This window comes from Polyodon spathula, chromosome 8, assembly GCF_017654505.1.
Source record: "Polyodon spathula isolate WHYD16114869_AA chromosome 8, ASM1765450v1, whole genome shotgun sequence".
Taxonomy (NCBI): domain Eukaryota; kingdom Metazoa; phylum Chordata; class Actinopteri; order Acipenseriformes; family Polyodontidae; genus Polyodon; species Polyodon spathula.
Window position 1 is genome coordinate 42578601 of NC_054541.1, and position 23778 is coordinate 42602378.

The following is a 23778-nucleotide window of genomic DNA, read 5'->3' on the forward strand; positions in this document are numbered from 1 at the left end:
TTTGTAATAATATACACATACTTAGAACACAATTACATGACCAGAAGAAAAGTTGTTAAATGATGTGGTTTTAAAATAGCTCCATTAAGTAAATTAACAACATTTAAAGGTACTTGCCTTATTTAAAAAGTGCCCATCTACAGATATTTTTTGTTCTATGTTGCATTTTCAGTGATTCTGGCAATGTCAAAATACAACATTTACTACACATCAAATATGTTTTGGCTTACAGTTTCTGTGTTTTGATATGCATTTAAAATAAGACTTTTTTCTGTTCTGCACTGCTTTGTAATTTATTTTCAAATAAAATTATTCTTGCTGAAATAACGCATCCTTTCAAAAGATTTTATTTGTGAAACATGCAAATTTAATATAAACATGTACCATAATACAAGTTCAGATGCACATAACTAGTTATGTGTATATTTCATTTTGCAATTCAACACTAGCTTGACAAATCTACTTATAACCACAATAGAGTTTAACAATATACATTTAACAATATCTGCTTATTTTTTCAGGTAACTGTGTTATTTATGTTTCACTGTAAAATCTTTTACTTTGACTCCTCTACACTTACGATATACTTTTTATGTCTGATGCCTGAAAATAACTTCTGTCTACATGCTGCTGATGGGTATATGGTTGCATCACAGAGCCTGTCATGATAAATGAGGTATACAACAATTGTACAAATATAACACTAGAATGATATATTTTGTATGGAGAGTTAAATTGCTGATAGGAGTAAGGGCGAAATACGAGACCACGTTCATTTTGGTTTGAAATATTGTCTACACAACAGACCAGCATAACTTTTTTTCTTCCACAGGGTGGTGCATTGTGACCATTTGCTTTACTGAATCCCAATTCTTAGTCCGTAATACAGTACAGTACTATACACAGTTTACCTATAAACCCAGTAAAAAAATATTTAAATTCTGGAGGGGGAACATCGGGAAATTGATTTTTTTGTTAGGTCAGTATATGTATTCCCTTAAGTGACGTAGGAAATGCGTTGAGAATTGCAGGATTCAGTAGTTGGCAACCAATTTATGGAATGTAATAATGGTTTGACAAGTGTGTAAATTATATATAGCTTCCGCTTTTCACAGAAATGGAGTGCGAAGCAGTACGTAGCTTAACTTTAAAGTTGGCAAACAGCAAAAACTGTCATGTTACATTTCGTTGCTAAATAAAAAATAACGCTGTCAGAAAAATACAGGTGTGCAATGTATTCATTTGCTGAATTTCAGACATACAGGGATACCGGAAACACGTGCATGAAACAATACAAAATAAATATTTATCACAACAAACCAGTTCGGTATGATTTTTTTTTATTAACTTGTATTACAAGGTATATAACAAAATAGTAACCACGACAAAGCGCGTTTACTGAATTAAAAAGGATACAACGGTATATTTTTGAGTGTGCGTAAATCTAAAGCCTGTTACACCACATCGTCCTTCCACAGCACCAGCGGCACTTGTTTCCAGTTCGTGTGGCACTCTGATAATTTGTTTAAGACATTTAAAAAAATGTATACCTCACGACCGCGTTCGAAAAACGATGTATTATCTGTTAATAAATGTATTTATTTGTAATCATCTGAAATGGTTTTCCCCTACAGAAACCTCTACAAAATGGGGTCTTCTTATCAGTGGGCGCCGCCATTTTGTGAGAGCGCCGAGGCGTTAGGGGTACGTGTAATGGTTGAATATTGTGACCCCTTCTAGGAGTTATGCGCCTGGCTGTTATGAAAAGGGATTGTGCACAATTTTCAATTTTCTCACAGGTACATCCGCACATACTCTAACATTTGGAAATAGCTCTTTGCTAAAAGTAAATTTACTAGACATATAAATTGAGGGAAAATGTATATTTTTTGTTTTTAAGAATTGGTGATGCTGATCTATCAATTATCTGATTTATCCATCAGTTATTTGTTTGTCTTTACCCCCCCCACAAACCAGTTAAGTGGTTTGCATGTTTACATAAACGGGTCAGTGACGGCGCTTGAGCCTCTGGTGTTAGCTATTGTACATTACCACGGGGTATACATAAATCAGCCTAGATTGATTAGTAACCTCTTCGTCAGCACAAAGCCTATTCCTATGCTAGTGTGTGGAATGAGATTACGACGGGTCACATTGCTGCAGTTCCGAGCCATGGTCATTACCACTTTTATCAATTGGAAACATACAGGAAATATAAGTCTTTTTTTTAATGTGTAAAACTAAATGGATCTTTTATTAACTTACAGTATACAATAGGCTACTTCAAAATACAGAAAAAATACCAAAGCACTTGCATAGCATTGTACTGCCTGCCCCCATGTGCAGTGTATCACTCAAAACGTTGCTGGTAGTCCAGAGCAAACCAATTGTTGCAGGCTGCATCAAGATACCCAGTAATCATTTAGATTCAGAACACACAGTATCAATTACCAGATGGCGATTCATATAGCCAGCAATAAGCAGACCAGGACGTAGGAGGGTTATTGCACACAATATATATTTGTTATTATTTAAGAAACAGAAGAAAGACGTACCTGTCCTTAAAGCTGCAATAAGATACTGTATGTAAATTCAGCGTGGGCTGAAATTATGACACAATTATGGACGGCGATAATACTGCGCTATATCTCCTAAAATGACTTTCCTTATGTAAACTACTTTCCTTATGTTATTATAATAATTAATATGTTATAATAATTATTACTTATTATATATATAATTATTATATAATAATGCTGGACCACGACATTAATAACACGACATTAATATAAGATAATATAATATATAATAATAATATAATAATAAAATAATGTATTTTCTGAATAACAAAAGTCCACCAGTTTATTTTATTTACCTCAGATTTTTAAAATCATATATACTATATCCTAGTATATTATTATTATTATTATTATTATTATTTATTATTATTATTATTATTATTATTATGATGATGATGATGATGTTACAGTAGACCAGTGGCTATTAAACGTACGAAATGTTATACCTGTTCAGGCTTCAATAAAATAATACAATCCCATCCCCCACACAGGTTAAATATTGTGTTCTGTTTTTATGGGTTTGGGAAGTTTCAGATGAGCCCTTAGCTGAAAACATTGTCTATTGTTCTAATAACCGCTTGGATAGTGCAATACCACTGTAGCAAATAGAGGTCGCTGCGTGGCGCTCAGCTTTAGGATCTTTTTGTCTGAGAATTGGATCCCGTTGCCGCTTACAGTGTGTGAGATTGCATGGAGCCGCGTCTGTAACACACTGTCCTACCACTCCAAATTGAGCACAATAGCAACCAAAACAATTAATTTACCATAGAGAACAATGCCAATTTTTATTTGCTGTCAAAATCGGTCGTAATTCGGATTGCTTGGTGGAAGTTAAAAGAGCAACATCGGGTCTTGTGTTTTGTGTGTGTGTATACAGTCGTTATTATCACTCTTCTTTTTCTTATTTCTTTAACTTTTTAAAACACTCAGCTTTCTCGTCAATGACTGAGCGCCGGCGGAGTATGGGATCCTTAGTGTCTTAGGAAGCGAATGAGTGGGGTTTTAACTGATTTTTAATATTTAAAAAAATGGCAAATTCGACGGGGAAAAATCAACCTGATCAGCGAAGGAAAGGACTGGCTTTCCTGGATGAGCTGCGGCAGTTCCATCGGAGCAAAGGGTGAGAAGGGGCGGCTTTAAAACCACCAAAATATACCCTTAAAACAATACAACGATAGATAAATATACCCAAAAGGTTCAAGAAAGGCAATCCTGTACTAATTTGACGTTTTTTCATTTCAGATCGCCGTTTAAGAAGATCCCAGTAGTGGGTGGAAGAGAGTTGGATCTTCACGCTCTGTACACCAGAGTCACTACTTTAGGTGGATTTGCAAAGGTGAGTGGAAGTTTATATTTGGATTTCCCACTCTCAGCTTTCAATATAACTCTTCCTTGGACCTCGGGGAAACGGATAAAGGAGAATGTGGCTCATTGAAGCTTTTTTCGCTGGGTCTAAGACGGTGATATAAAAAGGCTGGTTTGGTGTTGGCCTTGTGCTGGTTAGGTGAGTGTTTTGTGTCTACTAGAGTGTATTGGGTTTGTATTGAAAGTCAGTTTCAGCTGCTCCGCTCTGCTCTCTTTAGAGTCTGAGTGCAGTTTTAGTGCAACTCAAAATTAGCGGGCATGTTTAACATCGATAATCGGCACAGAGCATGGGCTAGGAAATGCTCCTCACACCGGGGAAGGGCTCTCCTGTCTTGATTTTAACCAGAAAAAAACACAAAGAAAGCCATGTAGGAATAGCCATCTTGGGCATGGTTGAAGAAAAAATGTAGGCCCCAGACAGGCCTATTTTTATTGATACCCACAGAAATATAAAAATACTCCCGAATCGGGGCAGATTGAAGTATCGATTATGTGGATGATCACTGGGTAGCCACACAGTATCCGTGGAGCAGTGTCCGTTATTTTAGTTAGATTCGCGTAGCAAGAGGGAGGGGGGTTCTATTGTTTTATATGGGGGAAAATAATAATAACTGAAAAAATGCAGAAAACATACATGAACACCACAGACAACAACTGGTTTAAAACAAATGTTTTTTGATATATGGAATGGAGATATATATATCTATATATATATATATATATATATATATATATATATATATATATAATATAGATATATATATATTTTTTATGTACATCAGATCGTAAAGTCGTCGTTCTTCAAAATAACAACAATAATAATAATGTAGTGATGCTTTCTGAAGTGCTTTAGCTTAAACAAAAACATGTTTTTTTTTTTGTTTTTGTTTGTTTTTTTTTTGCAGGTCTCTGACAAGAATCAGTGGGGTGAACTTGTAGAAGATTTTAATTTCCCTAGGAGTTGCTCCAACGCTGATTTTATTTTAAAACAGTATTACCTTCGGTAAGTTATATCTTGATTTATTTATTTTTTCTTTTTTTTTCTCGAATACAAAATTTAAGTGCAGTCTTATTTAAAACAGATGCATGTGGTGAATGTGTTTACTGTTGACATGATTGGGAGTGACTTAAATAACACGTGAGACTTTTGTAAAACCTGTTTTAACCTATTGGTCAAAAGTTCGGTATTAAAGTATATAAACGTTGCTAGCTGTGTTTCTACAGGCGTGTGACCCATAGTTTTGGTTTCTGTCAACTACAAATTGTCAGTAGCAGAACATAGTGAAAGCTTTTGTTATACTGGGTTCTTTTAAGGATGTATATACATAAAATAAAAACTAAGGCATTTAGAGCAGAAATTGTCCTTGTTATCTAAAGCATTTACTGCTGTAATTAAAGCTTTTACTTTTTTTTACGTTGGGATTTCTGAAGGTTTTGTTCTGGTTCTTGTCAGTAAAGGGGTCCTCCACGCCCAATATACAGTTGATTTAAAAAAACAAAAAAAACAAAACAACATTATATATATATTTTTTTTATTTAACCAATCACTTAATCATTTATGTTTGACTGCAGTACTATAATTGTGATTAGATGTACATTTCTGGCACAGGTTTAAACAATTAGCAGCATACAGCATGTACTTTTATGGTATTGGGCGCATAATGTTTGCTTAAGACAAGTCAATAAGATGCATCTTTTAAAACCTGGAATTTTGTTACCAGTTTATTTTTCAATATTATACATCTGGGTAGATTTTTTTTTTTTGTTTAATTTTAGCAAATGAAAATGCTCTGTGTCCTTTTTGAATTCAGTAAGAGCTAAGCCAATGTAATTACTGGCCTTTGCTGCTGCATGTGTAAAGGATGTGCAGTGTTTGATAGCATTTTGGTTGCCAATGTACTTTGTTTACATTGGTGCAGTTTTAAAGTGTGTGGCATTAAAACAGCACCAGGATTGCAAAATCAAACTGCAAGAATTAAGAGCTCTGTGAAGAAGGAGGATATTTGTTTTACTTACAGCTTTTCAGGAAAACAGTGTTATGACAGGCCTTTTTTTGTTTTTTTCCCTCCAAAATTATCAGATGAAGCTGTTTATAGTTCTGCCCACTTGAGGTGCAATGTGATTAATACAGACAAAGAATGTGAATGCCCGTAACTGGTAAATATTTAGACTTGACAGCCAGACATTAACAACTCCACTACTACCCCCTCTTTGATATCAGCACAGAGGGTTTGAACAGGCATTTTTTTGTTGCAAAATTATATATATATATATATATATATATTATATATATAGATATATATACTAGCTGATATCTATATAGCTATATAGACTAAAGCTAAACCATCATACAACTTATCTAAACAAGTAAATGTTTATTGCTAGTGTTAACTGTACAATTCAATTCAACTGGCATACCTGAATGAAGGGTACAGAATCTGCAAACTTTCACAATGTTTTAATGAAATCCATCTTGTACCTACAGTACAGCAAGGGACAGCATTTTCTGATACTGTGGGTCACAACAAGCATGCTGTTGTAGGCATTCCAGTTTCATCACTGTGATTAGTGTCCTAAAGTGACTTCAGCAGTATAAGGGTAGCATTCACAGCATAACGAGGGAACATTATTTAGTTTCTCTGTGTACTCTCAAAAGCTGCTGTTAGAAATCCATACCCACAATGCCCTCCTCATGATCTTGCATGTAATAATATGGTTTCCACTACAAGGCAGAATAATAAACATGTAACGTTTTGCTGCAGTAATTTAGGCCCCTCCCCCCCCCCCCCCCCCCCCCCCCCCCATGTGTGAATTATCTGAAATGTTTAATGTTTCATCTTTAAAATTGACACATTTGAGAGTTTCACTTGTTATTGCTGTTGTTAGTCATTTAACAGACATACCAAACAAGTGTTTCCTCTGACACAATTTAAAGACATTTGTTTTTGCAAAAAGCTCCCCCCCCCCCTAGTGGTCTATTATGGTTAAATATGTTGGTCTGAAAAAGCATCATTTGAGCCAGGAATTCTCTTATGGTTAGATTAGGATTTCACTATACATTTATTGCAGACAACATGTAAAGGAATTCCACAGTTGCTATAGTTTTAACTTAAATTAGATTTGTCAGGGTCCATTTTGTAAGCATTGTGAGGCTTGTGCAGTAATTCCTCGAGATACTGTGAATTGTAGACACCAGCTTTCCTAGAGTCTCCCTTGTCAAGCATCATGCCAGTGATAATATATTCATGACCTGCTATCCAATGTCTACTTTGTTGAGGAAATCCACATTTCCACACCCCCTCTCACTTGAGCTACAAATGTGGAACAGAAGCGACCCTGCCAACTGCAACTGGGATATGATCCTTGTTACATCTCTAATTTGACTTGCAGGTAGTACAGCAGAGCATTAACATAATTTGAATAGGTGGCCTTTTAATTCAGCGTTAAACTGCCATTGCTTGAGTGTTTGTAAAACAAAATTTACATTGTTTTTCTGTCTGTGTAGTGTGACTTTAGCTGGTTTGCCCTACTTGTTGTACTATATGCATATCCCCAGCAATGGCGGGATAGTGGATGTTTTTATTTCATATATATATATATATATATATATATATATATATATATATATATATATATATATATATATATATATTTATTTTACAGAGAACCCCTTGTCCAATTGTGATAAAACTAGCTAAATAACTTTTTGAAATAATAATATAAAAATGTTTGTTTTATGTGGGACATTCTACTAAAGCTTTGTTTGAATTCTCTTCATTACCTATAAATAATATGCAGTTAGAACTTGAACCTGGGTCTATTTTAAGTACTAGTCTTGCTCTTAAACCCCCCAAAAAACTGTGTGACACCAAAATTTGTAGGTGCTTCTTGTGGATCACATACATTTAAACTGTTTAAATGAAAAAAGATTTTAAGCTGACAGTTTTTATACTGTAGCTTGACTATTTGACTTTGTTTGCATAAAGCAGTCAGGCAGGTGCAGTGTTTTAGGCTTGTTGTCTTCATCAGGTTTTTTTTTTTTTTCTTGTGGTTTACTGCTGAAGCATTATAGCCTTTAAAGGTGCTGAGAGAAGTGTTTTCAATATGAAAAGCACTATACTTCATTCAGGTGTGCCATTTGAAATGGTTACTACAAAACTTCCAAAAATATTTTGTACAGCAGTGTTGTCCAATAGAAATCACTGAGTAGCCACAGGTGTGGCTATAGTGACCTTGATTAGCCACATGCACTAATATTAGTAGGACACACCTTCATACACTTACACAATACAGGTAAATGTACTTCAATATAACACAAACCTGGTGTTCAAACAGAGACAACACAGGTTAGTGGTAAAATCAACAAACAACAACACAAGCATGTATTTTTTTTTTAAATGTATATTTACTTACCAAACATCTACCACCATTCAGTTTGAAACTTTGCAGTCTTTCTCTTTCACCAAAGTTTACAATTCTGGCATGAGTTTGTCAGACGTGCACATGTTAGTGCAGTTTCTGTGTTTGTGTCCAACAGTTTGAACGGTACTTTTGACTTCATCAAAGTGATTACTGAGAATACTGACGCATAAACCAGAGTGAAAATGCCAGATTTCATCACCACGGAAACACCAGCAATATTACATGGAGAAGGGAGCTGTCAGTTGTGGTCAACTCAACCAATTGGAATAACTGCTCCAGGCCAGCAGAAGAAAACAAGGCCAGCAAATAACAAGCATCTCCAAGTTGCTGAAATCCTGCATTTTCACCCATTTTGGGAGGTTTTTTACCCATACAATTTGAGCAAGCGAGGCGAGCAACACGAAAAGCAAATAAAATGCCTCATATTTCTACACTGCCTCTTCAGAGGCTGGCACTCGCATAGAAATACATAGTAAGGGTATTATACCTTTTGTGTTGCTCGCCTTGCCTCGCTCAAGTCGTGTATGTAAATGTATACGCCATTTTGGCAGATAACCAATACCAGGGAAGTAAAGAACACACAGTGATCAAAAACACCTGCATGCACTTCTTTTCATCTCATCATTTTTAACAACAAATGCACAAAACGGCCAAAGTACACATGCATACATACTGCGAATGAGTATTGAGATCACATTCCTATTCCTTAGTCATATTTTATTTACTAAACAAAAATGCAGTTCGTCGCATTGGGATTCCCAGTTCGCCACATGGCTAACGTTTTAGACAACAGTATCACATGTTTTCTGCTGGCGGTACTGTGGGTGATAGCCACTTACTCTAATAGCAATAGGATGAGATATACAAAATATGTACATGTTATCTTTTCCAGTAGTAGAGACCAGACTTTGCTTTTAGGAGGTGAGGCACAACAACTTTCCCACTACTATCATAATGGGCTCTATTTACAAAACTAAATGTTTTGTTATAATAGGTTTTGAAAAAAAAAATCCCATTTTGAATTAATCAAGTTTTCACTTTATGAACCCAAATGTTCAAATGTTTGAGAGTGTTAGAGGTGTATTCTCATTTTCCAAAGCTTCCATGTTACTGCATGAAATAAGTATCTTTTAACTTCTGTTGTGGAGATAATATTCTTTTCTGAAAGGATATGAAACTGATAAAAACACAGTAAGAGGCAAAAAAAGTGAGTGGAACTTTTACAGCATAGCAGTGGAGGTTGAATTGCTGCAGTGCCCTTTTAGACCACCATCATATTTCTGTATGAACTTGACCTGCTTTATATTGGCACTGCCACAAATGTTGAGCCTAAACCCTGTTTTCAAAGTGGCAAAGTAAGGCTTGATTAGGGGTCATTTTCAGGATTGCTTTTTCAGTAGTTTAGAAAGCATGTTTTTGTCTAGTGAAAATGGCCTGAAAGGTGGTTTGTTTATTAAAATATTTTGTTGCACCAGGTCATTTAAGCCCTGCGACACAAAATATCTCTCTTGGGCTGTTGATACGTAATTATGCGCATATTGTAGTTCAGTAAGGTAACTACAGAACACTTGACTCAAGGCCACTAGGTCAAAAGGTTGCAGCCTGGGGAAATCCTTGAAGTTCGCCAGCTGCATAATTATTTGTTGACGAGAGTTGTGATATCTGAAAATATTCCACTTATAAAATTGAGATCCTGTGTTTTGTAGATGTTACAAATGTGAAAGAGGTGAGGGTATAGGCTATTGACACAAAAATTAGCCTAATTACTGGACTCGCTACTCAAGCCTTTTGAACAGGACAAAATAGTTAGGCTTAATAGAAAATGCGTTTGTTAATTGCTGTAACCCACCCTGCCCAATATATTGTTTTCTCTTAGTGCAGTTTTTAAAACATAAACTAGAAACAAGGGATGTTATCTTCATACATATACATGAAGCAAAATATTTTTTTAAAAATCTACTTTCTACCCACACTTAGGTGACAGCAAAGCATTTTTTTTTTTAAAAGTTAACCTCCACACATTGTGACTTGATTTGTGCAGACACTTGAATTTTCTAGTTTTACAGCAACTTTGCAGCAAGTTGTCACCATGACCAGAGTATCACTGCAATCCATTAGAGGCAGTATTTAAATCATTGTCTTTCAATTGTATCCCCAATCATTTTTTTCACTCCTTATAGTCTTAAATATAATATAATATAGTAAATACAGTTCTGATTTTTAGTGTTCCAGCATTCCCAGATATTTGCATACATATGTTAAAGTACTTCAGCCTCTTCATGTACAATGGTAACATGCTGAAATGAGTGATTTTACTTTTTTTTTTTTGTGCTTGGGAGCATAACCTAGCCTCTTTATTTCATTTTGCATTTCATAGAGATTTCTCACTTGGTTATTCTCAGTTAGAGTATAAACATTTATACAGACTAGGTCCTTTATCTCAATTTTTGCAATTTTACTGATGAGGGGAAATACTGTTTACCGCACAGTAATATAATATACCAGTACATTTAGTAGCTCTTATAATATCTGGAGAGCTCTCTCTTTTTGGGGCACTTGAAGGGTAGTGAAGCTGTATGTAGGTGAGCTTTTAATATTGTCTTCCAGGCATTAAAACCCAGAGTGTGTGTGTGCTGCCAAAGGAAAGAGTGCTGTATGTGCGTGGGTATTGTATACAGTACACACTTGCCTTGTTAAAGTGCTTTTGGATGATATTTTAGAAATGTGTTTTTTATTTATTGTGTGCACTAAACTCGAATAAGCGTTTTTTCTTTTGGAGGGAAACGGTTATATTTGTTATTTATAATCATGTATAGTTATGGAATGTGCAAATATCTGCTTGATATTGTAAAGGGACTCTGAGGGACTGAATATGGGACAGTTGTCACTTCTGTATGTGACCAAGTTTAGTTTAATTGTAAAGTGTAACGCCTCAGTGACTTTGCATCTTTGGGTAATAGTAGTAGGCTATATTTCTATGACTACTGTCCTATTCTCTCTACTAGAACCCTGTTCTTTTTATCACCTGGATACACATTTAAGGATAAATTCCTCCCCCATTTCTAAGAACTTGGTGCCATTTGGCTAGCCTTGGCCATGTTAAGAGCTGCCAAAGGCAGAAAACAGTTTTTATTGTACCACAGTTCAAAATTGACGCACACATTATACACAAGACTGGCTTGGGCTGGAAAAGAAAGCTGCTATATTTATGTAAATGTCACATTTGTATTACAGACACCCACCCCCCCACCCCCAAAAAAAAAAAAATCAAAAAACACACGTGCTTCTCATATGCATGCTTGAGTAGGTTCCTTTTATTGATAAGTCAGAGGGATAAGTCAGTACTCTGAGATTTATCAAAGTAGCTTTCACTTCTGCCTGCCTTGTGTGTTCCCTTTGAGCCCAGTGCTGGGTAATGCTGGCATAGCACTATGAGAAAGTCTGAACCTACGCACACATACATATGCAGGGTGATTGCCAGCTTCTCTAACAGATAGATGCTCATGATGACATTTGTGCTACATAGTGTGCCATTTAATGCACCAAAAGGGCTGCCCTGTTAATGGGATGTATTAAGAACATACTCTCCCTTTTTATTAATGTATTTGTTGTATACAGTTTGCAGATTAATTGCTCAAGTTAAGATATTTGGGTATGATACAGTGTGCATGTCTGTCTTGGATAGATGTAATGAGCGAGTGTACTGCTCCTTTCCCCTGTGTTAAAACTGGCTAGCAGGCACTTGGAGTACAGGGGGTCCTCTAGGAACTGTCTAATGTTCTTGGGCATTGTGGCTGACTCATGCCTGCTTGTGGCACACTGTTTCTAAAGTATTGCACAGGACAAGGTCAGTTATGGGAAAGTGCATTCTCAAGATATGCTTTGCTTCTGTTTGATGGGAACACTGGCTCTGTATTACAGTGCTTAAAAGCCATATTGAAAACCTGTTGTAACTAGCAGGTTTCAAAGCTTTGTGTTAATGTTTTATGGTATACCATAAAGTAGGGGTCAGCAACTGGTGGCCCACAAAGCTTCTTGTGGCGGCCCAGGGGCATTGTTTGTTTATTGTTTTATTTATCGATTTAAAAATTATTTATTTCTGTTCTTCCACTACTCTTAGCTAGGACGAACGCGTCACTGGTCGCTAGGCAGCAGTATATCCTTGCTGGAAATTGCAGGAATTCGATCCTTAATTATGGGTACATTTATCATTCGAAGTAAACCTTCAGCTATGGCGGCAGAAATGAGTGCTCGTGGCCATCATAGTCAAGACCTACAAGCATCGGAGGAGCCAGCAACCAAATGATCCCCACCACTCCGAAGTTTGGAGCAATAAACACGGTCATTTCAACAAAGCTGGGAAAAGGACTTCTTTGTGGAGAGCAAAGGGAAACCAATGTGTCTCCTTTGCCATTGATCATTTTGGTAATACAGAAAGTATTGTCCTGACAGATTTTTGCAACACCGCTGAAGATTTATTCCAAGCTGAATCTTTATTCCAAGCTGAATCTTAAATTCCTTATGCTGATTTCTCATTCAAGCAAATAAGTAGGTCCCCTTGTTTTGCAACTATAGATTTTTGTGAAAGACTGGCATTTTTTGTTTTCCAATTCATGTACAAACTGGTTGAAATAAATTGCTGGTACAGTTGCATGTTTGTTTTAAATTAAAAAAAAAAAAAAAAAAAAATCATTTAGTAGAATTAACATCCACATTGTTTTGTACTCTCTAGCTCTGTATGTGCATGTCTGTCTGTGTGTATAACCGTAATAGGTCTGCAACGAAGGGTGAATTTTGACCTTCAAAGCTTTGGAACACAATCCTGAAAGAAGGTTCAAACCTTCAATGGTACTAATTTGCATAGTTTACCGATGACATCACTATAGCTACTAGTTAGGATTTTCAATCAAATATAATTATACAAGTGAGCCATATAAATGGAATAAAACATTCACATGTAGTTTAAAATAAAAATAAATGTTTTTAAAATTTAAATAAAAATACATGTTGTTTATGTGCAATACCATGAAAAAGTATTTGCCCCCTGTCTGATTATTTGCATATTTGACACATCAGATCTTTAACCAAAATCTAATATTAGATAAAAGGGACCCTGAATGATCAAATAACACAAAATGTTGATACTTATTTCATTTATTTATTAAAGAAGGTTATGCAACACCCAAAGCCCCTGTGTGAAGAAGTAATCGCCCCCTTAGACTCAATAACTGGTTACGCCACCTTTAGCAGCAATAATTGCAACCAAACGCTTCCTGTAGTTATTGATCAGTCTCTCGCAGTGCCGTGGAGGAATTTTGGCCCACTCCTTCATGCAGAACTGCTTCAACTCAGTGACATTTGTAGGTTTGAGCATAAACTGCTCGTTTCAGGTCCTGCCACAACATCACAATGGGGTTTAAGTCTGGACTTTGACTAGGCCATTCCAAAACTTTAAATTTCTTGTTCTTCAACCTTTCTGATGTAGATTTGCTTGTGTGTTTCGGATCATTGTCTTGCTGCATGACCCAGCTGCGCTTCAGCTTCAGCTCAGGGACGGATGGCCTGACATTCTCCTGTAGAATTCTGATACAGAGCAGAATTCATGGTTCCTTCAATGATGACAAGTCATCCAGGTCCTTATGCAGCAAAGTATCCCCAAATCATGACAGTACCACCACCATGCTTGATCGTTGGTATGGTTCTTACTGTGGAATGCAGTGTTTGGTTTTTGCAAGACATAAAGGGCCCAATGTTGGCCAAAAAGTTCCACTATTGACTCATCTGTCCATAGAACATTGTTCCAGAACTGTTGAGGATCACCCAGGTGCTTTTTGGCAAACTTGAGACGAGCGTTCATATTCTTCTTAGTGAGCAGTGGTTTCGCCTTGGTATTCTGCCATGAATCCCATTTTTTATGTTTCATTACCTTGCACACCAAACAAATGAAAGCACCACCAAACTTTGTCATTTTTTTCTCTGACTTCCTCTATATATTACTACAACCCACAAAAAGATCTGACCAAATTCAATGTACTGTATGTTCACACTTTTATATATATAATGTGTGTATATATATATATATATATTTTTTTTTTTTAAATCATGTACAACGTTTTACAGCTATTTTTCTCATGTACCATAATGGCTAACTGGAACACTGCTGCAGCAGGGTGATCCTGGCTTTTTTTTTTGTTTGTTTGTTTGGGGAGGGCAACAGGAAAAATAAATACATAAATTAGCTGATACATAAACACTGCCATGAGATTTAGTTTCACAATTTGATGGATTGTGCATGTCCAATAAATAACTAATATCGCTTCAGTTTATATATATATAATTAGTGTGTGTGTGTGTGTGTGTGTGTGTTTAAATCTAAAAAATATGGAGATCTGGTAAATGGCAAACTAGGTTAGCAACACTAAAATTTGCATCCAGTAAAGGCACTCAGTGTGGAGTTGAGGATGCGTGGAGCCCCTAACCGGGAGTTCCCGGGGTGCGACGCATAATTGGTTGAGCGCCACCCGGGAAGGGAGGGCTGAGGTCAGCAGGGTAATCCTCGGTTCACCGTGCACCTGTGGCCGACAGGGCGCCTGCAGGTCTGCTGTGGAGCCAATCTGATCTGTGATATCCTCCGGCACTGTAGGTCTGATGACTTCACTGTGTTAACTGGAGTGCGAAAAAATGCGTCTTGCCAGGGCACGTTTCGGAGAACGTGTGTGTCTGCGACCGTTTCGCGAAGTTGGCAAGAGGGTTATAATGGTGGGCTGAGATTAATACATACAGTTGGCAATTCCAAATTGAGGGAAAAAAAATCCATTGGCGACTACTAAATTTAAAAAAAAAAAAAGGAAAGAAAAAAATGAGGATTAGAAAATCCTTGCTTTTGTCACATCTTTTCAGGGAAAAAAGTCAATGTTCAACCATATGTAATTTGTCCAGCAGGGTGCAGGCTCTGGTGGTGTTGAATCTGTGTTTCAGTTTGGCATTTGTAACACCGTTCTTCAGGATATGAATGAACTCTGTAAAGCACAGCAGCATGGGGCTGTGCCCCTGGTGTTTGCTGAAGCTTTATACTTTACTGACTAAAACTGGCCATGGCCAGTGATTACTGTTATTGACATTCAGATTATGGTCTCAATTTCTACTCTCCCAAGTTGTTTGTGAAGGTGTCAGAAATAATAATATTACTGTTATTTAGGTTGTTGTTATGAACTTCTGGATCCTATAAGTGTCCATTTGCTGGTTCATAGTACAGTTACTGTATCAGTCCCAGATTTTGTTACTGTAATTTACTTGTTAACCATCAAGGCTGTTCAAGTTATTTCTAGTCCAATTTGTCTACAGTATATTTCCAGTGTACCTGTTAGATTAATTTTGTTCTTTACCTGATGCTCATTTGGACATTTCAGCATTGTGTGTTCTTCAAGCCAAGGGCATTTTAATTTGAAAACAAAGTTGTTGTTTTTTTCCCTGACATTGCCAGTCTCTCTTATTTGAACATGGATAAAGCTGCACTCATTCCACACAACTTAGGCTCATTATAAAATATAATTACTGTATGTACTTAATCAATAGCACCAACAGACATACTAAATTATAAATCCAGTTTTACTGTACTAACTGCATGAGATATATATATATATATATATATATATATATATATATATATATATATATATATATAATATATATATATGTATGTATGTATGTATGTGTGTCAGGTTATGGCACCTGAAGCTAAATGTTTCCACATCCACAGCCCTGTGGTTAAAGAGGACCCTTATTAAAATTAGGCCCATGTCATCACTGCATACAGGGTACAGTTGTCTCTTTTAAGCTTATCTGTGTAACCCCTCAGAGAGTGATGAGGACGACAGCCTGGAACACTACAGTATGTAGCCTATGTGCACAGTTTGACTAGGTCTTGGCTAGGAGAGGTTCTATGTGCTATACAGTAGATGAAGAAAGGGAATTTTTCTTAGTTGAGCTCAGATCCAACCCTGACTGTCCAGATATTTAATTTTAATTTAGACTGATGACCTATTTATGCAGAAAGCTTTTTAAACATGTCAAACTGAAGCAACAAATGGCTTGAATTTCCCACACAGCCATGAAGGACACAGTACCTCCAGGGTCTGCTCATGTTTTCGTTTTTCACAACAAGGTTTAATTTACCTTGCAAGCTGATCAGACTGCTTCCATGCATGTGACCAGGTTACATCAGCAATCGTTTAAGCATTTAATCTGACCACATTCCGCACCTGGATTTCTTGAGCTGGCGTTGTTACCCCATCTCAGCCAAAACACACACCTACATCACAATCAGTAAATTGTATTTGACCAGTATGTACAAATCAAGTACTGTAGTGTACATACTGTTTTACTGCAGTTCATTATTGGTTTGCACTAAGGAGTTTTTTAATTAGGACTGTGTTCGAAGGTTCGTTCGTAGCCAGGAATTCGAAGGATTCCGCCCCCTCCAGCTGGTGTTATCCAGAGGCAATCCTTTAATTTCTTCATTCGTCATCTCGATAGCAAAGCGTTGTATAGTGTAAACTGTATTGAAGAATATATCTCAAAACCCCTCTGCTGTTTTTTGTTAAATACCCAGACGACCAAAAAAAAAGTTGAATGCAAATTGTGCAAGTGACTGTTGATGTATCATGGAGGCACAACCAATCTCTGTGGTCACTTGACAAGCGTAAGTTCATATTTTACTGTATATATTGCAAGCAGTGTCAATTACGTGTAAGTAAACAATGTTATTTGTATTTCAATTATAAAAACATGATTACTGTTGTATATAATGTAATTTTAAACTGCATGTGAATGTTTTATTCCATTTATATGGATTACCTTGAATAGGATTTTCAAACAAATATAAACAAGTAGCTATGGTGATGTCACCAGTAGATTATGCAAATTAGTACCATTGAATGTTCGAATCTTCCTTCGGTAATGTGTTCCTGAACCTTTGAAAGCCAAAATGGACCCTTCATTGCAGCCCTAATTTTAATGTCATATTATTCCGACTAAAAAATTTTTTTACATGAGGTTGAGTTTAGTTTAGTTTAATTGAGTTTTGAATCATCAGTTGCCATGGTTTTCTGGGCAAATTGAAAATAGCATTGTGCTTAATTATGATTCAAATGACTTATTCTAATCGGGTGTACTGGTAAATATTTGTATGCGGCTTGTAAAATGATTCTCTTTAAATAGTTAAAGGTAAATCAAAATTAAATAAATATTTATTTTCTTACTTGTGTGTTTTATATATTCTACAGTGTTTCTTAAAGCATACTAAAGCGAAGAATAATAATAAAAAACAAACCACCACTATTATCACTCGTGCGACAACAGACACAGTACAATGGAGTAGTAATACATTCAAAATAAAGACATTGTTCATTTTTCTTTCTGACTGCGGTCTGTCTGTCAAGTATCTGGTGAAGTTCTTTTCCTTTCTCCCACTGAACACAAATCCAACCTTGGGAGTTTATACCGGCAAGTGTTTTTTTTTTTCCTTATTTCCTTTCTTTACTGTTATTGTTCTGAACCGTGTTCTGTTAGTTTGGTTGAATGTCCATGTCCTGTATTTTAAAAGAAACATCCGACCAAACAGAAATAAATATAAAGTAGAGCCTGCAGTATGACTGTTTTAAAACGTGTTGCTTACTGCACAGTACCACTAGCAGCTTTCTGCACTATATAATGAACAGAAGTAGGGAATTCCCTTACAACACTACTGCAGTTATTTATAGCTGAGCACATGTGCTGTGTGGGACATACCTCTTTAATTCTTAGTCACAGTTTTTGGCTGATAACATAGCAAAGGGCTTCCAGACTACATTGTTGTGTGTGTGGTTTTTTTTCAGTTTTTTTTTATACTTTGCAGTAGTATTAGCTGACTTGATTGCTGATCACTGTCTAAATGGACAAGTTGGTTCAAGTTTTACTGCCCGCGGTCATCGAACAGTTTGTTTGCAACTTGCAGTAAATGTACGTGCACTACAGTCCTAGCTTAATGTTGTAATCCATGGCTTGGGTTGTCTTCAGTGCGCTTTCTTTCTTCTCTGAGCAAGAATGTGACAGTTTGCTTCAATACAGTAGATAATGCTTTTAATTGCAGTAGATGCAAAGCTGCCTTCCTGCACTGAACTGAAATATATATTTCCTTGGTTTGTTGCGTCTTTGAAGAGCTACATTCTACAGATGACATCCTGGGCATTTTGTTTGAAATTGCTTTGCAGGATTATGTTGTTGAGTTATGGCATAGTGGGTAACTGCATTGTGAGAACTCTTCAACTGGGTGAGCCCGCTTCAATGTGTTTAATCCGTGTTCAGTTCTCTAAGCTGGTAACGGCTCATGCCAAATATTTAAATTTGGCGAGAGTGAAGCATCCTGTCGTTGTCAGTAATGGAAACACTTTGCATGGAAGATCTCTTGATCAGATCACACTGTGACTTGCTTGACTGAATAAACTGCTAAATTACTTTTTAATGTGCATTGTCAAGTGTTTGTGGTGGGGGAGGGGGTACCTTAAGTATTTTCTGCTTTAAAATATTGACTTTACTACACTGTTACTACTGCTGTAATGTGTGTTCAGAAACTCCTACTGTAGTACAAGTTCTTTGTCTGCTGTGCTTTTGTTAGTTCTAAATGAAGTGATTCTGAAACAGGTGCTGGAATTGGCAAAGACTTTGCATGCCCTAGCTCTAGCCTTGCTGGGTCTTGCCTCTTCAAACAGGTGTGATCGTTTATTTCATCCTCATAAATAAAATTTGATTAAAAGGATGCCAATTTGGTTGTTCTGTTGCTGATCTTCAGTACTGATATCAGGAACAGAAATACAGTATACTATGGTAGTAGATCTTAATTGCTAGAATGAAATTTTTGCAGTGTTAAAAAAAAAATCAAACGACAAGTTCAGGTGGTTAATTTATCCATATCTTTTGAGTGCATTACTCCAATTGGGTGGTCTTTTTGAAGTACTGTGGGATCTGACTCACCTAGCGGTACATTCTTTTATGTTTTGCATGGGTGGATTTTTGAAATTTCCATGTTTTTGGAAGCTTCAGGTATAACAGATACCGTAGCACCTTGTACAAAAACCACAGCAATACAGCTATGAGAGCCATGGAAACATCTGATCACGTACTTGAATACAGGAACAGTGCTCATTTATATGTTTTCTCTTTGGGCTTGCAAGAGAATAAATGAGGATTAACTGAAAAGAAAAATTGTCTCAAGTAACATAATATTGCTTCTCAACTGCAGCAGCTAGGTCAGGATGTACCCATTTTACAGCTGGTGTTACTGACAAACAAACATATGAAGACAGCCACAGGCTATTGCTGCACAGTTAACCAGAGGCAGTGCTGGAATTCAATGACTACTGATAACTTGCTGGTATCCCAGATTGCTGTTCTAAGCACATTGACTCCTTCATTACCTTTAGCAACAACACTATTGAACAGGATGAGTACCCTGAAGGCTGTATTCCTTTTGAGTAAACTCCAAGGACAAGAATCCCAACTCTTTAATGTCTAATACAGGACCTGTGTAAGTGTACTTGTACTGCTTATATACTGTATATTAGACCTTTTTACAACAGTAACTCATTTGGATCTGAAGGGAGTGGAGGGGATCTACAGAAGTGTGTACTTCAGTTTGAGCTCTATTTCCCCTTTTGTCTTTTCAATACAAAACCTTGGCAACCCCTTCTAAGTGTAATGAAGATGCACGGTTTACACAGTCAACAATGTTCAGAGCAACAATTAAAGCATCTCAAGATCAGACCACCAGACTGACTGAACCAAGTCACACATTTCTTTCTATAAGGATATTCCTGGTGGTACTGTTGATGTCCATATGTACAGTAAATCATCTTTACAGCAAGCTAAACCAAGGCAAAATACAGTGCTGTATTATTTAGGTGTGTAAGATTCTGTGTCTTTTTTAACAGGGCTATTGAATGTTCACACTGGGGAGGGGAGAGTGTTTTTAACAGGGCTATTGGATGTTCACACTGGGGAGGGGAGAGTGTTTTTAACAGGGCTATTGGATGTTCACACTGGGGAGGGGAGAGTGTTGTGTGTTTAAGCCTGGTATGTGGCAGTACAGTATTTAGAATTGAAGATCTGGGAGAATGCGGGTCTACAGTAAGTAAGAGAATGTTGGCATGAGGTATTTCTAGGTTAAGGTAAACTGAACTTGCAGCTACTGTAAGAGGAACTTGTAAGACACCATATGCAAAATGAAAGCACTTTCAAGGTTGTTGCTTGATTATGGGAATAAGATTAAGGCACTTGTTTAATGTGAAACACTGAAGTGGGACCAACACTAATTCTGTGTAGGTATTGCTCTGGTTTGCAGCCAATCGGAGCCAAGAATGTTTTGTAACCATTGTTTTAAAAACGCAGCATTCTGATTGCTAAGGTGTTTTGAGGTTGTTAAGAATAAGTCAAACGTCTCTTGACCAAATAGATGTGGTACAGTAATCTGTCTTGCTGCTGGCAAGTCTCTCTCTCTCTCTCTCTCTCTCTCTCTCTCTCTCTCTCTCTCTCTCTCTTATATTCAAATTACTTTATAGCCTGTACATCTTGTTTTATAATATACAGTATAGCCTTGGGCTGATTTGATACTGGTTTTGATATTAACACTATCTCATATATATATATAAAGAAAAATCAGGGCTCGCAAAATTTTGGTAATGGGCAGTCCATTGTTGACATTTGGTTGTCCAAAAAAAATGTCAAGTTGCCCATAATTGACCTATGGACTGTGATTTGTACAAAGTACACTGAACTCAATACAGGTACAGTATCTCAGGTTTCATATACTTTTTCCCGATTTCTATTTGTTTTTACCAGACTTGTTTTAGTCAGTTTCTACTAGTATTTTGATAGTTATCCACATAGGCGGGCAGCCGCAGAGCGATACAACTTTTTGATCCAGAGCAGAAGCTGCTCCTGGTTTTCTAGAAGTATTTGTCAGAATCTGGAGGTGCATATCTAGCAAGAGACAATGCAGGTATGCAAAAGAGAAGTAAGATACAATCTAAGAAATGGCCAATATTTGAGTACTGTGTTGCATTATTTAAAAAAAATAATATACAAAGCTATGATATTGGATTCTGATCCAGACTTTTCTATACCCTCTGTTAAATGTTGAACACCATGGGAGGTGAAAAATAACAAAAATAAAATAACAAATGTGCACACATTATATATTAAAATGTGCAAGTGTTGTCTATTAAGCATATAAGTCAAATACTTAATACAGTACACCCTCACTATAAACAACCCTGTCTGGGTCCAAAGCCTTTTGTTCGCTACAGTAAAAGGACAATCCAAAACGAACAATGTAAGCTGCTGGAGTAAATTAAGGAAGTCACCTCGGATAAAGGCATTCGCTAAATTATTAATAATAATATTAGTACTGTTTTATTCTTTGATTTTCTTTGTTACAGTATTTGTCACTACTAGCACTAAATAATAATAACAATAATAATAATAATAATAGCAGTGATATTGTGAACAAAAGTAGAATTACAAGTACAGTACCCTATTTGTGGCATGCTGCATCCAGTATTATGGCACCTGAAGCTAAATGTTTACACATCCACAGCCCTGTGGTTAAAGCGGACCCTTATTAAAATTAGCCCAATGTCATCGGGTTACACAGGACGTATGTCTCTCTAAGGCCTATTCCAATTCCTAAGGCTTAAATAGGCCCCTTGGGGATCGGATACACATACACCCCCCCCCCCCCCCCCCCCCCCCCCCCCAAAAAAAGCGCATCAATAAAGTTTGTTTTGTCTCAATTGCAAATGTTAATTGAAATCTTGGTTCCTTATTTGGGGGAGAAAAAAAAAAAGTTGCTTTGCAGTTCTGGTTGCGTAGAGCTGTACGAGCCAACATCAGCAGCAGTTTGATTTATTTATTTTTTAAATCACTATTTAGTCATATAATTAAGGACATATATAGCGAGGATGTAAATAGTGTATCTACGCTCGACCGAGACTGTTGCTGCACTCTGTACTGTAAGTTACAAGCAAGCACCATACATTTAAAATAAAATTATCGGTACATTTTATTAATCACATTAAAGAAATGAAAAAAGCGATGTCAACATGCTATGTGCTAAGTCTAAGTCAGTGATAATAACTACCATATTCGATTTGTGTTTTTTTTTTTTTTTTTCTGGATTGGGAAATAAAGTTAACGATTTAATAAAGGTAACAAGATAACAAAATGTGAATACGGCAGAGTACAGTAGCTTATAATTCCAGTCTAACTTCGATTAAAAAAATCACAGCCTACAACATAAAAGTAGATACTTCGGCTGTCGTAGTATCCGTTTTACCCTTTGTTTCGGTGCGCAGACACAGTCACCTGACTAGACAGGCTTGCTAGAGTTGTTAGGGGTGTTACATGGGGCAGTCCTCGTGGGATTTGGTCACAAGAAACGTTTACGTTTATGTAGGGCAAGCAGCCAAAAAAACACGTTGTCCTTCAGATTTATTTTGGTTGCCCCGGAACGTCGGGCTAGAGATTTTGCGAGCCCTATATAGATATATATGTTTTCAAAGAATGCCTTTTTCACCCCAGTTAATTTTGAGAAAGAAGTGGAACCAAAAAGAAAGTTTTAGAGAGAGTTTGCTGTCAACATATACTTCTGTTCTGTTTCCTGCAGATTGTACAACTGTAAGTTATATAATGAGTAAGCTGCTCCTTCCTTTCTACCAGTTAGTGGCAAACTTCTTGGCAGATCTCTAGACTTTTCTTTTCACAAATAGTTAACAAAATAAATTGCTATAATGAACTGTGTAACATAACTCTGTAACCCTACAGTTATAGCTGTTAGTATAATTTCTCAACTTTCCCAGTTTGGAACATGATGCCTCTGTGTTGTGTAGTGAGCCTGGAGGGAACCGCACTGGTGGCTGAAAAGCAACGACAGCTCCATGGCAACAATTACAGTGCACATGATTCAGTGATGTTGTAGAGTACTGCATACCAAGGGAGCATCCTCTTTTGTGAAAACACTGAAGCATTACACACGAAGGGCTGGACATAAACAAAGTTATTATGAAATGATCAGTTTTTGCTTTATTTTTATAGCTTGTTAGAAAGGCTGCTTCATACAATGATGGATTTGTATTTTATGTATTATGTATAAGCTAAACGTGGAGTTGTGCAATGCACTTACTATATGTGAATGCTACTTTATTGTCTGTTTCAAAGCGTTTCCTTTGCTAAAAAAAAAAAAAAAAAAAGTAACATTCGAGAAGGTGAAACTGAATGCCTTTTGGCAGTTTTGTTTAGATAGTGAAAGTAACATGGATATTACTGCTGAATGAAGGTTTAACATGCCTATAAAACTCTTTGGAAGATGTGGTTTTGCCTC

General features: G+C 36.6%; 1 protein-coding gene across 1 annotated transcript in view; it reads left to right on the plus strand.

Annotated features, from left to right (window-relative positions):
- The first annotated feature begins 3208 nt into the window (after positions 1-3208).
- Positions 3209-23778, plus strand: part of LOC121319984 (AT-rich interactive domain-containing protein 2-like) — a 37747-nt gene continuing 17177 nt past the window's right edge. The window contains exons 1-3 of the mRNA XM_041258025.1: positions 3209-3699; positions 3822-3915; positions 4850-4947. Coding sequence (XP_041113959.1) covers positions 3608-3699; positions 3822-3915; positions 4850-4947 — 284 coding nt within the window. The 5' untranslated portion in view covers positions 3209-3607. The remainder of the gene's footprint in view (positions 3700-3821; positions 3916-4849; positions 4948-23778) is intronic.